This window comes from Corvus brachyrhynchos, unplaced genomic scaffold (genome assembly GCF_000691975.1).
Source record: "Corvus brachyrhynchos isolate BGI_N302 unplaced genomic scaffold, ASM69197v1 scaffold53, whole genome shotgun sequence".
Classification (NCBI taxonomy): domain Eukaryota; kingdom Metazoa; phylum Chordata; class Aves; order Passeriformes; family Corvidae; genus Corvus; species Corvus brachyrhynchos.
In genome coordinates, this window is record NW_008237681.1 from 6,629,296 (window position 1) to 6,645,116 (window position 15,821).

The 15,821-nt window shown below is 40.3% G+C and overlaps 1 protein-coding gene across 1 annotated transcript in view; it reads left to right on the forward strand.

Moving 5' to 3' along the window:
* The first annotated feature begins 7,115 nt into the window (after nt 1-7,115).
* SCRN1 (secernin 1) overlaps nt 7,116-15,821 on the forward strand; it is a 28,404-nt gene continuing 19,698 nt past the window's right edge. The window contains exon 1 of the mRNA XM_008632015.2: nt 7,116-7,300. Within this exon, the coding sequence (XP_008630237.2) occupies nt 7,121-7,300 (180 nt within the window). The 5' untranslated portion in view covers nt 7,116-7,120. The remainder of the gene's footprint in view (nt 7,301-15,821) is intronic.

The window sequence follows — 15,821 nt, forward strand, 5'->3', positions numbered from 1 at the left end:
TGGTGCATGGCCCATGCAATATATTCTTCCTGTCCTAGTAAGACAGCCTTGCTCCAAATCTGAGGACCCTTGCTCATATGCTGCCTCTCAGTTTTTTATTGTAAATGTTTCTTGCAGATGAGATCACTTACCCTTTCTGGTTGGAATGAAAACAGGTTTATTGCGATCTTAAAATGTTACTGAAATAGTTCGGCAGTGTTTGCACAGCTGGGTTTCCGTTTTATAAAAGCACAAAATATAGTGAGGATTCGTTATCCTTTAATACACAAAACCACATTATATGTCTTCATAAGAGGTTTAATGTGCTCTCTGGACCTTAAAAGCAGCTCAAATCTCTTTTGTAAGATAAATATGAAAGAAAATGCTGTCATCACCAGAATGTAGTCCAAACTTAGGAGCAAGGAGTTTCTCTGCCTCTGTGTTTCTGGTACCTAAAGCACCTGTTAAAGACTGGCTTTAATTTGAAGGAACCAAAGAAGTGAGGGTAGAAAGATCAGGCTATATGATCAATAAAACTGATGTTCTGACCAAACTGCTGTGGAGGTCTGAGATGAAACCCTGGTGTTAACACTCCCACGGTTGTTTTTGTGGACACCTGTGCTGTCTTGAAAACATGATGTTGATTATTACCAGCATTAATAATGGGTTATCTAGGACAATCACAGGTGTGCTTCAAAAACTGGGAGTTAGGAGAGGTTTAGTCTTCATCCTGTACAACATTTTGATCATGTCTGAGCTTCAGAGAGCTTCACAATTATACCAACAAAGCTCTTGAAGACAAATACAGAAAATGTTTGAAAGATGAGTCTGTAATATATCTATGCTACCTCACTAAGGTGAATGATAGCAAGGTGTGTTGTTCCTGGTTCCATCCATGCTTGCTGGCATAGTTGTGCTGAGTAATGAACACAGCAATGATGTTCCTGGGTGAAGGTTTGGCTCGATCAAGCTGAAGTTTTGCCAGCTTCTGAGTCTAATCAATACCAGGCGGATTTTACAGCTGAATGCTACTCATCACAACGTGAGGTGAATGCTCTTCTGTTGTCAGTGCTGACTGCTTGGTCTCACTGAAGCTTAATATCCTTAATATCTGCTTGAGCGCTGCTTCAATTTCTTGTGAAGAGGATCTGTAATGGTGGCAGCTGCCTTCTCATGTAGCACCTTTTACTTTATACGTGATAGTGACTGGCTATTATTAAATTTTTGAGCAAGAGACTATATTGGTGTAGAAAACAGAACTTCCTCATAGTGTGTTAGGGGCAGAACTGTTTGTAGACGTGTATCACTTAAAATGTCTTAAATGGTGTGTTGCTGGGAAAGAAATAGCTCTGTGTGGGAATAGCTCCTTCAGAACTTTGTCATTTGGTATAAATCTTAATTGAGATTAACAATAACTACTAATTAGCATTTCAGAAACTTGTATTAAACCCAAAGGGTTTTTATATGTGGTGTTATGGGCATCTTCAGCTTTTCCTGAGACAAAGTTGCAGGGCATGAAGTGAGCAGCAATTAAAAGAATTGTGAAGAGCAAATATTGGTTTAGTTCAATAAGCATGAGTTAAATTTCAAGACAGACCCTTACTTTCACCCTTTTTTTCTCACACCAATCCTTTTTGTCACCCACTGCTTCCTAGTGAGTGCTGTGCTTTCATTACAAGCCTATTGTTTTGTTCTTCAATTGACAGAAAAGATAGAGAAAAGAGCAAAACTAGTTGTACTGTTATAGAAATAAGTTTTGGAATTACTTGAACAATAACTTGTTATAAGACCTTCAAGATCATAATAGTTCATAGTACTGAATGTTTATTTTTGGTAATTTATTTTCTTAATAAGACAGCAACTGTGAAAGCTGCTGTTGGCAAGCCAGTTTTCACATAATTTGTAACTTTGTAAAACTAGTAATTACTTTGTGCTTAAGGTCTTCAGGTTTTTTTGGTAAACAAGGAAAATTAGTTGACTTGAAAAGTCAACGTCTCTTTGATGTGGGATGATAAAGTTATTTTTCTGAGAAGTAATTTTGTTGTAGCAGTCAGATTTTTGAGCTTTATAAAAGATTATTGCAGTACCAAATTACAGCTTTCAGAGAAGTACACAGTGTTATTCTGGAGAAATAACAGAATAAAACCCCAAGAACTCTAGAGCGAATTACTATGAAAATTTTCCTTTCTTTAGTTTGGACACTGTCATGCTAAGCCCAGAGTGCTTTGTTGTGGATACATAGCTATTTCAGTTTTCTTAGGCTGGGGGAAGGAAGGCTCCAAAGCACACTGAATTATTTATGCCTATCTCTATTTTCTTAAGAGCTTGGCTTCAGCCTCTGACACTCATGTTTGTGAGGTGGAGGATGGTGTACTGCAACCTCTATTCCATGTGTTAATCTCTCTTCCAGCATTATTTGTCTGTTCATGTTTTTGTAAGTGAAAAATGACATCTAAATGGAGTTTTCATTAGATTGACACAAGCTGTATGTACAGATTTAATAGCAGTTTTATTCCTTGTTGACCACTCTAAATTTCTGGTTGTGGATGCATTTTAACTCTAATAGTACAAGCTGTTCTAATTGGAGTTTGTGAGCTTTTTAAATACGTGTCAGCATCTGTAAGAGCCTCATACTGTGAAATGGAAAATACTCCAGTGTAAAATGTTTCAGGTTCAATATTTTCAACCTGAAGATTAATTTTTTTTTGTTCATCAAGATTTATGGGTTAGTTTTCTTGAGGTGGTGCTAGGCAATTGCACACCCATGTTCACCCTATTTCAGGAGTATAGCTAGGCTCAGACATGTTTATAAAGCCCTGATAATTGTCATACCTGTTGTTTCCCATTGTGATGTTTGGAGCCAGACATCTGTCCAGAGAAGGGCAGTGAAGCTGCGAAGAGTAAGTCCTACAAGAAGCAGCTGAGGGAGCTTGGGGATGTTCAGCCTGGAGACGAGGAGGCTCAGGGGAGACCTCATTATTCTCTACAACAACCTGAAAGGAGGCTGTAGCCAGGTGGGGGTCAGTCTTTCCTCCCAAGCAGCCAGTGACAGGAGAAGAGGAAGTAGTCTAGAGCTGCACCAGAGAAGGCTCGGTTTGGACATGACAGAGAATTTCTTCACTGAAAGGCTTGTTAAGCCCTGGAACAGGCTGCCAAGGGAGGTGGTGGAGTCACCATCCCTGGAGGTGTTTGAGAAACTCCTGGACATGGCACTTAGTGCCGTGATTTAGTTGATGTGGTGGTGTTTGCTCAGAGGTTGGACTTGGTGATCGTGGAGGTATTTTCCAACCTTTTTGATTCTGTGATTGCCCAATGTGTGTCACTCCTTTCTGCATTAAAATACTTACGAACTCAGTGCTGTCTGTTTTACCACTGACAGTAGTGGTGATATATTCATACAATTAATTTGGCTTGTCAGTTGTTAAATGGGACTTACCACAATGAGAAAAGATCTTAATAAACATGTTAAGTAAGTCTTCTTTATAGTGTCAGAACACAAAAGACTGGAAAAAAAAATATGACCAGGTGGAAGATGGCATCCCTGCTGTAGCATGTTTTTGTCAAATAAAAAGATAGCAAGTGGAGTATATTAGCTTGTGGCTGCTGCTCAGAACCCTTTTTTCATCCCTTGTTCCTGCAGTGATTTGAGGTTGACCAAGCATGATGCCTGTTAACTTCCTGGACCTGCAGCAGTTATTATATAGTGGCATAGCATAATGTACAGCTCTTTGTCTGTTTCCAGGCTTCCATATGCAGAGTGACTTTGGATATAGCCTGTAATGGTCTGTACAGTACCTGCTTCTCTTAGCTTGCAGTGGCCCATCCATGAGTATAATGGTTTGCAGTTGAGACACACGGTGTAGGTTTACCTTTGTCTCCACCAGAATGTAGGTCTGAGGTATGGCCTTTTGAGAAAATCAGGCCAGTATGCTTAATGTGATCTGGGGTAAAGAACTGTGTGAATGGGCAGCAAGGTGTTTTTTGAGATTTATTTGTAGTCATTCCCTGTGTTTTCTAAGGTTTTCAGGATTGCCTTTCACTGGAGGAGTAAACTCTGTGAAATAAGTGTAGGAATTACGACATTAGGTGGTTTTGTAAGTTAGACTGAGTTATCAGAGGTACTATGAAGGAGGAGTGTTCTTTTCCTCCTGTGGCTGAAAGATGTTTGTTTGGTACTGAGCCGTGTAAGAGGGTAAAAGGTGGCAAATATATGAAAATGAGAATGAGGACAACCTGAAGTTGAATAAAGAAAAGAAGAACATGAAGTACACCAGTAGAAATGTCCTGCTTAGATAGGTGGTTGCTAACAGACTGTTTTAGTTATGTGGTGGAGGAAGATAAAGTACAGTAGAGTTCTGAACAAATACAGGTTGTGGGTGTATCTGAGAAATGGCCATCCTTGTCATATTCAAAATAAACCAAATGAGATTCTAGGAAAAAGTGCTACCTAGCAAATTGAGTAGATTTAAACTGTATTAGACTGCTAGATGTCTTCCTTCTCTAAAATGAAATCTGAGATCCCAGTGCCAGCTCCTCCCCTGTCATGTTTTCAGTATAAGGTGATAACATTTGACATAGTGTTCGACTGTTATGTACTCACCTGTATGAAATACACTGTGTTGAAGTGACCTTTAGTTATTGGGTAGCTTGCTCATACTTAGGAAATGTACTGTGTGTTGAAGGGAGCTCTACTTACTCATACTTTCATGCTTAAAAGGCATTACCAAAATGGCAAGTTTGTTTTTGGTTCAGTAACTGTTGGTATAATTAAGGAAAAAAAAAAAATCCCACAAATACACTTACTCATACTTTCGTGCTTAAAAAGCATTACCAAAATGGCAATTTGTTTTAGGTTCAGTAACTGTTGGTATATTTAAGGGAAAAAAGAAATATCACACATACAGTTGAGTCTATTTATTTCAGGGAGGTTTCGGAATTCTGAAGAGCATTACATACTTACAAGCTTTTAATTCTTTTCCCTACCTAGTCAGACGATAGGTATGTAAATGCCTGCCTTGCATACCTTCATATTTGTTCAGTAACAGGGTGCTGAAACATTTCCCATCTTTTTAAGCCTATCTGCCAATATGTTTAGGTATTCATTTAATTAAAATTATTATTGTATATAATTTAACCTTTCTTGCTAGACTCTTGGATGTGTAATATTTTTCAGCTGTGTCATGTATTTCAAATAAATCTGCTTGGTTAGTGTTTAGAATAAAGGAAATACTTCTTTGGAACAGCGAGATCCTCACTAAGTCTGCAAGTTATTCAAGATTTTGGCTCATCTGGCAATGTGTCAGAAGGCAAATTTGGTGCGCTAAAAGATGAGTTACCTGAAGGCAGATGGGAACTCTTAGAGTGTTGGAAAGCAGTTCCATTGACATCACCAACATAGCAATACTCATACTTGGCATAACTCATAGCAAGGTGCTGAGTGGTTTCATTAGTGATGAAGGTTGGCAACGTTCGACATACGCACCGCGTTTCGCTTTAGCCTCCGATGGCTCGCAAGCCATGAGTGGCAACTGAAAGGGGCTTTTCATCATGTCTGTGTGCAAGACACTCATGTAGAACCAGTAATGTCCCAGATTCAGAGGCACAATAGGCAGGTCTGCAGCCCAGTGTCCTCTTACAGATGTATTTTATCAGCTGGCATAATTCCAGCTCAAAGTAGCTTGTCCTTTCCCACTGCTCTAAACTCTGCTAGTAAAAAGGGATTTGTTTGTTTCCTAAAGCATTTTCAGCTCAAGTAGGTGAATATAATTTTACCTAAATTGAAAGATTGTGTGAGTTCCCTGGATGATTATTGCCTCACATTTTGTTGGTAGAGGGGACTTGTAACATAGATATACTTGACCTTTTTTTTGCAAGGTTGAGCATCTGTGTGACCTGCTTGTAGTCTACAGGCATACAATTACCATTTTATGGATTACAGTCTTTATGCAAAAGGAATTCTTCCTGTGTTTTATTATCTGCTATTCTGTGAGATGTACTCAAATGGCACTGCTTAGAAGAAAAAAAAAAAAGCTAAATTTGAATGGTTTGAAGCATGTGCAAGTTAATGGTAAAAAAGCAGCTTTGCACACTCCCCCATGCCCAGCATTGTCTTGCAGATGAATTGGGGGTGGGGGGCGGGGGGAACTCATGTGTTGGTTGTTTCTAAGGAGTGCAAATGTGTGCAAATATTTTTACTTCTTCAGGATATTGTGGAAGAGGAAGATGTTTGTTTGTTTGGAGGCTGAGTTTCTATTGCTGTGATAAGAACTATGAAGAAAGCTCAGACATCTGCACTGAGTGCTTTTTTACCAAGTGATAAACAGCCCACCTTTTTATTTTGTGGGTATATGTGCCAAAATTTTCCTGAAAGGTGGGAAAAAATGCTGGCTATGGCAATGTATACAAGATCAGCTACAGTAGTGTCGTAGTCCTGAAACAGTTTATATTTTTTCTTAATATATTGTCATTGCAAACACTTGAAATTATCCTATAAACATTTCACATTAGCCTGCATAAACAAATAAACAGCAATCAATTAAGTTCAGGTAAGAACAGCAATGCAGAGAAACCACAGAGAAAATAAAGTGCAATTAGTGTTTCAGTGTCTCTCCCATCTGAATAGATAAATTGACTGACAGGTTTTGATGTAACTGTGTTGTATCTTTGTTCTGTTTCCAGTTATGCTATTGTCCTCTCTCAGGAATCCCTCAAACATGTTTTATCTCTCCTTTTTAAAAATATTAAAGTGCATGCGAGCAGAGGGACTGAATTATTTAAAATTCTGTGTCTCTGTACTTGTCTGAGTCAGCAGAATACATCTAGGTCATATGTTCCTGAGCAGCTCCAATGCAGAGTATCTTCTTTCTGTGGGGACTAAGTAGACTCATTAAGGCACAGTTATCTTGCCTTTTTACCTATTTATGCCTTCACAAGGCTTGGGTGAAGAATGATGAAAATTATTATATTTTTAAAGTTCAATTCAGATAAGCTTCCTTTGAGCTGGCCTGTTCTTCCATTATCATTGGGCAATCGACTGACAGAGGGAATGCATTCCCTCTTAGCTACAGTTAGCAGCAGTAGATGGAATGATTCTCTAATGTATGCAATTATGAATAAAAAAACCCACTAATTTTGTTTGTTCATGCTTTCTTCCCTTTCTAGGATGGCTGCAGCTCCTCCAAGTTACTGTTTTGTAGCCTTCCCCCCATGTTCTAAAGATGGGCTGGTGGTGTTTGGGAAGAACTCTGCACGGCCTAGGGATGAAGTACAGGAGGTGGTCTACTTCGCTGCTGCAGAACATGATCCAGGAAGCAAAGTTGAGGTAAGGGTGAATTGTGGCATTCAAACTGTGAGAAATCACTGTTATTGGAAGAAATTAATACTGTCCTGTTTTCTCATCAGATTGTGGAGTCCTTGCTCACTTCACTCAAATCTCTTGAGTAGAAAGAGACAAGATTTTTTAAAAGTCCTGAAAATCAAACTCGGAATGTAGCTTTTTTAACTGGGGAAAACATCTGTGATCTGTACTTTCTCCATCAGACAGGCAAAACTGTTCACATCTCAGGTTCCTGCACCACCTAGTCTATTGATTCCTTTTTCCTTTTAAGGGAAAAATATCCTGGCTATCTGGAACTAGAAGCCAATTTTCAGAGTTTATCACGTGCCAAACAAATTATTCTCATTCATGGTTGTTGTTTGGCAGTAATGGGGGCTGACTGTGCTACACAGGTTGCAAAACAGGCAGACAGAAATCTGGGCCTTGAGGAACTTGTGCTCTAATAAGGGAATGTGAGAGGAGGAGAATGAGAGTGTGCAAGCCTTGTAAGCCAAACTTAACTCTTGTACGTGCCATTGGCTCTGTTGGTGTGTTCTGTAGCTGGGCACCTGCATCATGGTCAACTTTGAGTGCTGTGGCTTCTTTCTAAATGCAAGGCTGGATGTGGAGTCCTGAAGCTGGACATTGATGCCATGGATGCAGGTTGAAAAGGACCCTGCTGGAAGTTACTGTAATTGTAGTCTGTTACTGCAGGCTCGCTTCAATGACAGGAGAAATGAAAGGATAAGCAGATGGGGAAGAGTGAAGCAAAGGGACAGATGAACAAGAAGACAGGAAGAGGGGAAAGTGTAAAGTGGAGGTGGAATGAAGAGACTGAGGCATCAGAAGCAAAGACAAGGATCTGTGCAGGTAGTCATTTTATCAGAGGAAACAGAGCCTGATGCTGCACTGCCAGGAGCTTTTAGAGTCCACAGGTTCTTGCTGTGACCGGCAACTGGGAAAGCAGAATCGGTGAGGTTCCCTGCGTTCAGCTTCCTCCTGCCCCTGTGGCTGTGCAGAAGGCTGAGGACAGGAGGTGTTCTGTGGCAGGCTGATGTCTCTCATCCCAACAGATTCTTTATGGATCTAATTGTCACTTGCCCAGAAGATATCCTAAGGCTAGTGCCAGTTTTAACTCTGTTTTTCAAGTGGGATCACTTCCAAATTTCAGAGGATTTGGTGCTCTTCTTTCTAACAGTTAATGTTCTCTTAATTCTTTTTGCTGCCAACATCTAGTACAATGTATGCATTATTAAATGGTTTGATTTTGGATGTAAACAAATCCTCTGCCCCTGTCCAAGAGCACTGCGTGCAGTTAACTGCAGTGCTGCAGCACCTCGGAGACACGTGCTGGCATAGGTAACACAAGTGTGACAATAAGACTAGAAGAAAGCTTCAGAGCAGGTGTTTTTTTTTTTTAAAGCATCTCTTCATAGAACTGGAAATGAAAAAAAAAAAAAAGTTCTGTTACTGGGGTAGAAGAACATTGGAAAGCTTCTCTGTTTTGTACCCTTAATGGAGAATACTTTGTAACAACTCACTGTTAGAGTTCTCCATTCCTTTGGTCTCTTTTCCCCATATCTTACTCTTTGATGAGTGTCATAATTTGCTGAAGCATATAGTTAAGCCGTAAATAATCTATTATGATTCCTCTTTCACAACATGATTAACCAGTTTAATGCCTTTTTTTACAATTCAGTCATAAACTCAACTCTTTTGCCAGACCTTTTAGAAGCAGGAAGCATAGTTCCTTTTCATAGCACAGCACAGTTTGTAGATTTAGTCTGCTAACCAGAGTCCGCAAGCATTCTCCTTAAATGTTGAATTTTTTTTTAATCAAGGTAAAGTTTGTTGCAGTGTGATGAAGATGCACGTTTAGATGAGGGACTGGAGTGGGCCATTTTTTTTTTTTTTTTTTTTTAAAGTAGGGGCTTAAGTCGTAATTAATGTATACTTTGGCTTCTGCTGGCCTATGCTACTACGTAATTCTTCATTAGCTAGCTGGAGGTTTTTCGAGTAGAGTGGTGTACAGAAACATACAGGCTCCAGATGTTTGCCAAAATTCTTGCTGTTTCCTCCTAGCACAGGATAAAAACAATTTTCTCTGAAAGCAGTGCATGTGATTGCTTATCACTGCATCTTCATTGCACTCAGCACTAAGTATTGTTAATGTTTTCTTTTTTTTTAACTCATGAATATTTTGAGTGGAGTAAGCTGGTTAAAACACCCTACTGATTTTAATTCTTTGTTAGGTCTAAGGGCTGTCTGGCAGCTTTGCACAGTCGTTGTGTATGGGTAGTGAGTGGTACCTCAAAGTCAAGAAAAGCTTTAAGAAAAGGCTTGAATTCAGCTGCTTCGCCTTGTTAAGTACCAGGCATGCAACACTATCTACCTTTTAAGCAAACTTGTCAGAGGTAATTAACTGATGGGGGAGTGGAGGGGAGTGTCAAAGCTTCTATTTGTAGCTTTGACATACTCTGGGTTATTACTTTGTTCTTTAAAACCCCCGAAAGCTGCCAACACTTCTGTTATTGTTGATGCAGGGTTTTTTGTTTTTTTTTTTACTACAGCTTTCCTTCCCTTGCACTTTGTAAAACTTACTAAACAGTTCTGAGAAACTAAATGTACCATATTTACAAATGGAAAGGTGTGTTTGATCAATTTCACACTATAGTTGTTCTAAGTCAGTAATCCTTTGTGCCTTTGACTGAATTTTTCCTCTCATCCATCCTGGTGTATTGGTGGGGGTTTTTTTTCAAATAAGCAGCTTTTCTCTCCATTCCATATTGTATATTTGCTTTGGTTTCTTTACCTTCATTGGACAATGATAGTGGACTTGGTTTTCATTATATTCTGTGTTTTGCACATAATGTAGTTCAGTGTGTATCAAATTGTGATTACCTGTTTGTGGCTGTCACTCGTGGTCTGAACTTCTGTTAAGAGGTAGTGATGATATGGGCTGCTCCATAGGACTCTGTCAGGGAGTTTGTATCCTAGTTCCTATTTCCACTCTGTGCTGCTCACGTTTGCAGCTGTGATAATGCACAGTGTAACCAGAAATGGCACAGTAATTCGCTGAGATTGTTGCCAGAAAGGAATCGGGCTGGCTGTGCTATGGGGCTATCAGTTAGTTTGTGAGAGGGCCTCAGGGGAACTCGGTGAATGCTGCAAGTCATTTTCAGCCTGATCTTTGTGGCTCAATCTACCCGACAAGCAGCCCTGCAGCTAGCTCATCAACATAATTCCTTCCCTCCATGTCAGCGGGTTCCCAAGACCCTGAACAATGGGGCTTTTCATTAAAGGTCCCGTCTGTGTTATGTGAGTGACAACTTTCTGGAAAGTTTGTTCTTCTCTTGCATTGCAATTTTGCAGTGGCAGATGCTGATCAGGCCTCTTCCTTGTTGTAGTGATCACCCTAGTGCATTTGTGTGTGCAGGTGAAATATTGCTCCCCTAAGCATAAATAAGGTCCTTTTTTGAATTCCTCTGCTAAAAGTAAGTGTGACTTTTTTTTCCCCAGATGTGGATTTTAAAAATTTGTCATGTGTTAGTGAGAATTCTTGTCATAATGCTCTTTAAGATGCAAGCTGCTCTGTCCTATTTTTAAGGTAGGTTTTACTTACTAGATTTCTTTTATTCTGTAGTAACCTGCTGCTTGCTGTGGTTTTCCTTCTCCTGAAGATGTCTTGGCTGAATGACTTTTTTGTAGATGAATTTCCTATGTGGATTTTTTTTCCCTTTTAGATCTACCGTCCTTTTCTTTAACTTGACCTTGTATTCATTATTTCAAAATAGTCATGGTTTCTTGCTTCACTGTAGAGCTGTAAAAGCTCTTTTAACATCATGCAACTTCTTATGGAGGAATGGAAAGGGGAAAGTAGAAAGGGTAGACTAGCAAAGAAGTCTATAAAACTGTGGAATATGCAAAATTTTTCTAGTATGTTGGTGTTAAACACAGGTCTGGGCTAAAAGCCAGCCTTCTGTGGGGTAGGAGGAATTTTTTTGTTCTCTAAAACTTCATGTCATAGTTATGCCTTAGTTATTCTTCTGTTTTCTCTGTTTTTTTGTTTTGTTTGGGGTTTTTTTGTTTTGTTTTGTTGGGGTTTTTTTGGTATGGATACCATTACCTCTCCTTGCTCTGAGTTTTCAGAGGAGCAGAAAGATTTTTTTCTGTACATTGGTCTGAAGACTGCAGACAAAAACTCACTTAAAGGAAACTGGTGTGTTCCTGCCTAGTGTTGCAAGACAGTATAAAGCTTGGAAAGCAGACTTTGATTGTATTAAAGTTGGCTTTGTATCACCTGGAGGTATCTTAATCCTGGTGTTTGTGTCATAATCACCAAGCATCACACCAGTGCTGCAGTTCAGTTCTGGGGTACTTTGGTTCCCTTTTTTGCCAGCTGTTTGGCTTATCTGCATTGTGTCATGGGCAAGGTGTTCAGAATCTCATGACAGAAGTCAATCAACAGCAGGATCTACTGCGAATTTGCTCTTTGGGAAGCCTCCAGGTCAGACTGGCAGTGCTAACTCACAGTCACGTTGCTGCAGGTGTGGATGTAAACCTGGGCACCCCCAATGACATGGGGAAGTGGTGCCTGGCAGGAAACCTTGATGAAACACGGTGGTGTTTGTGCCCGTGATGGAGCTTTATGCTTACTCCATGTAGACAATTGAGGTTGTGGTCTGAAGGCTCGCAGTTCAGAGGTGGTTTAGGAAGCTGCATTCTTGCCTCTCCACAGAGACCTGGTGCTGGCTGGGAGGCAGCAGAGCTCCTGCACATGCAGACAGATGGCTTTGCCCAAGCCACCATGCTGCAGCTCACCCTGAGACCTGGCACAGAGATGGGGAGAGGTATTGTGCGGGCAGACAGCAGCTGATCAAAGAAACTGGTTGCTGCCTTCAGCAGTCGATTGCTTGGCTAATGTGAGCTTTTTCTCTCTCCTGCTCCATTGCAGGCCACTGGCCTTCAAGCTAATGTGTTTGACTTTGGTTTGTAGCGCAGTGCACAACCCGGCAGCAGTTCAGAGGTAGAAGCCATAATCTCTTGGATGTTTCTGCCCTCTCAAAGCCTGTTTTTACTGTAGGAGTGCTGCTTATTTGTTCTCTTCTGCTACCAGAGCAAAACTGGTTAGCTTGAACTAATTTTTTTGTTCTTAATCTTTTTAATTTTCCTTTTTTACTGTAGCAGAGAGGAAGAGGAGGGGAGAGTATTAGAATTATTTGGGGCAAAAAACTGCCAACTCTCCCATCTTGACCCAAACCATTTAATTGTGTCAAGTGAGTGAGCAAGTATTTCAAATGCCTAGGATATCCAAGAGTTCTGAGGATAGCTCTGTGATGGGCTTTTTGTGGCGTCTTTGAAATCTGTCTCTTATTGTTTTAAAACATAAAATTAATAAGCTTCATCCCCATTTCAGTTTTACTTTTGCTCCTCGCCCAGGAGACTGCTAAATTTGTATCTTGAAAAGCAAGAGGTGAATTCTTGACTGCTAAATCAACTCTGACATATAGTGTCTCCAGAGACTGTCCTCAACCTTGGGTACCTTGATGCACTCTGTGCTACTTGATTTATTTAAAGATATTTAAATTTCATTTTGCTGAGCATGTTTCCATACAGTGGCTCACATGCCTGAGGCTCCTTGGTGGCTTGGTAGAGCAGGTTAGAGTCAGTCAGAGGGCATAGATAGTTCTGCTTTGTGACAGGGGAACTGTTTGGCTTTTTCTAGCTTCTCTAATTATTTTTTTTTTTCTATTATAAATTCTAACATCCTTACTGCTAGAGATAAGATTCAAATTTTATATTTACTGGTTGCACTGAATACAAACAGCTGGGAACAATATGCAAATACAAAGTGTATGTAAAGTGCACCAGGGTCTTCATAAAAAGAGAAAAAAACTGTTCTTAATATGAAGAAGAAAGAAGCACTTTACTGTGGCAGAAATTGGCTTTGTTCTCTATTTGTACATTAGTAAGTGCTTTTATATCTGTCTACAACATGAGGATATAGGTAGTAGCACAATGTGTGTTTCTGAGAGCTGGCTACCTGAGGATTCATCCTGCTACTGGAGAGACTTTTGCTCACTGTTCTGGTTTGACTGTGTGACCACTAGAATTGGGGCTGACTGCTTGAGATGTACCCAGGCTGGATTTATCCTGGTGTATGGCTGTCCCCTTCACTGTGGCACAAGTTTTGCTGCTGTAGGAGCCATCATGGCCATGTGTGGTAAAGTCATCCACGTGTCTTACACTCTATGCTTAGTTCTGCTTAGTGCATAAACAAGCAGTGGTAATAGCATTGGCTTACCACCTCCTTTCTATTGTGTACTACTGCTTGTGTGTTTCTCTTTCCAGAGAAAAGTTACCCTCACTTCTTTGAGCTCTACTAAATTTGTTCCTGTAAATAAGCAGCAAAAGAATTGTCTGTAAAGCTCGTTGGCAGACACATGTGCATGAGATAGTCTGAGCAGCTTCCTTGAACAACTCTGTTCTAGTTTTCCAGATTTCCACTTCACCGTGATGGGAAAGCCCAGGCAGCCCACATCACCTGTGGAATCACCTGTCTAGACATTTCCAACCAGGCTGTCAGTCTCAATGTCTTGATGGCCAGGGAGGCAGTGGGTTGTGAGACTGCCTCAGCACATTTTTTTCATCCCTCCTTTGGAAGGGGTTTAAAAAGCAGCCATGGCACAGTTTACTGAGTTGCTGCAATCATACAGATACTTTACCTGTGTTCAAATATGTGCTATGGTATGGCAGTGCTTGAAGTAGTTAAGCAAAGAGTTAATGCCAAGTTCGAGCCTGGATCTGATGGCAGGGAAGGGGGTTGGGGTGGGATCTCTTTTGTAATCTGGAATCTTAATGCCCCTTTTCAAAGATCATTTCTTTCTGAAGCATTCCCTGACTATTGCCTTTGTTATCCAGGGCTGAAGCCTATGTGATTTCATTGATATTTCATAATGACCTGACTGACAGTGCTAGGAATTGGGCTTCTGCAGCCTTAGTACAGTAGAAACTGCACAATAGTTTCTTTTCATTAATGAAAGAAGAAATCTCTTGTGCTTATGACTGTCGTGTCTGGTTTTGGAATACCTCCAACTTATCTGCATGCCCTAGCTAGGGTGGGAGATACATTTGTGCCTTGTGCTATTCTTAGAACTCCCTTGATAAGATTCTCTTCTTGATACTGTAAGTGAAATAAAGAAATATCATTAGTTCCCAGCCTGCTCAATTCTCTCTAAAGTTGTTGGCTGCATCTCTTGTATGTGAAGTCTCTCTTCTTTAGTTTTATGTTTTCTGACGGGAATTTACTCTCACAGGGCAGGATGCCAGTTATGCCGCTTTCAGGGCTTGAGTTCTAGAAAATCCATGGAGCCTGACACCGCTCACTCTCAGCCTTTATCACCAAATTTGTCAGTATTCTTCTGGTTTTAGCATTCATACTCTAAGAAAAATGTTAGTTTTAGGAAACGCTGAGGTTGGACACTTCAGGAATTTTGAAGACAGGGTTAGTGGCAAGCAGAATCACAGCAGTACCTGAGGTCTGTTTTATTTGTCATTGCCTAGTTTGGCACAGCACTTAGTGGAACAGGCAGCTCTGCTGTTGTGCTGGAGGGATGTGCCAGGTCTGTGGGGTGCAGGAGAGGGGACAGGTTTGGAGTTTTTACCTGGTTTTGAAATCCTGTCATCATCCGAGCTCCTGTTTCTAGAGATCTAGTGGCCAGTGAGGTTTTTTTGGTGGCTAGTGTTGTCTTTCCCCCACTATTTCCTTTTGTGCTCGAGCTGTTGCAAGGATATGTTCTGGTTTCTGTGGAACAAGAAGCAGTGGTTTGCTGTGCTGCAAATCCAGTGTCTGACTCTAGTTGAGCTACCATTACAACTGATGTGTCCTACAAGTGGATAGCCCAGTTCCTTTTGTTTCTTGGGGAAGAGTTTTCTGGTGTTATTTTAAGGGGAGATGGTGAAGTTACGAAGTGAGAGATTTATGTTTAAAATTAATAATCTACTGTCACCTCTGAACCCTATTCTTTTGAGATGCTCATACCTACTGGTATAAATATGAACCAAGCTCCTGCCTTAATACATCAATCCCATTGAGTGCCTACTTTTTATGCTTACTGGGGTAAATACTTTGAGTGGGAAGGTAAAATTTCATCAAGACTTATTCAGCAACGTCAATAACCATGACAAATGAATAAGAATCAAGTCAATACTAGTTTTATAAGACCTGTCAGCGACCGTCAGGTTGAAACAGTTTTTCTGTTGTTTAGGTCTTCTGAGACAAGTTATATAAATAAGGCTTGAATATTGTGTGTGTACATGGTTTATTGTATGGAAACTGAATATAGTGTGAAAATATGGTCCATGTTCACTTCTTTTTGGGTTGAGCAACATAAAAAAGCAATACAGAAGGTGACAGCTGTATTTTGAGGTGTGTAGTGTTGCCTATGGATGTTTTCTGGCCTCTGATTACATAGTTAAAAAAACAAAACCACATTTTTTTCAGAATGCTCTGTATTCGTGAAGCAGG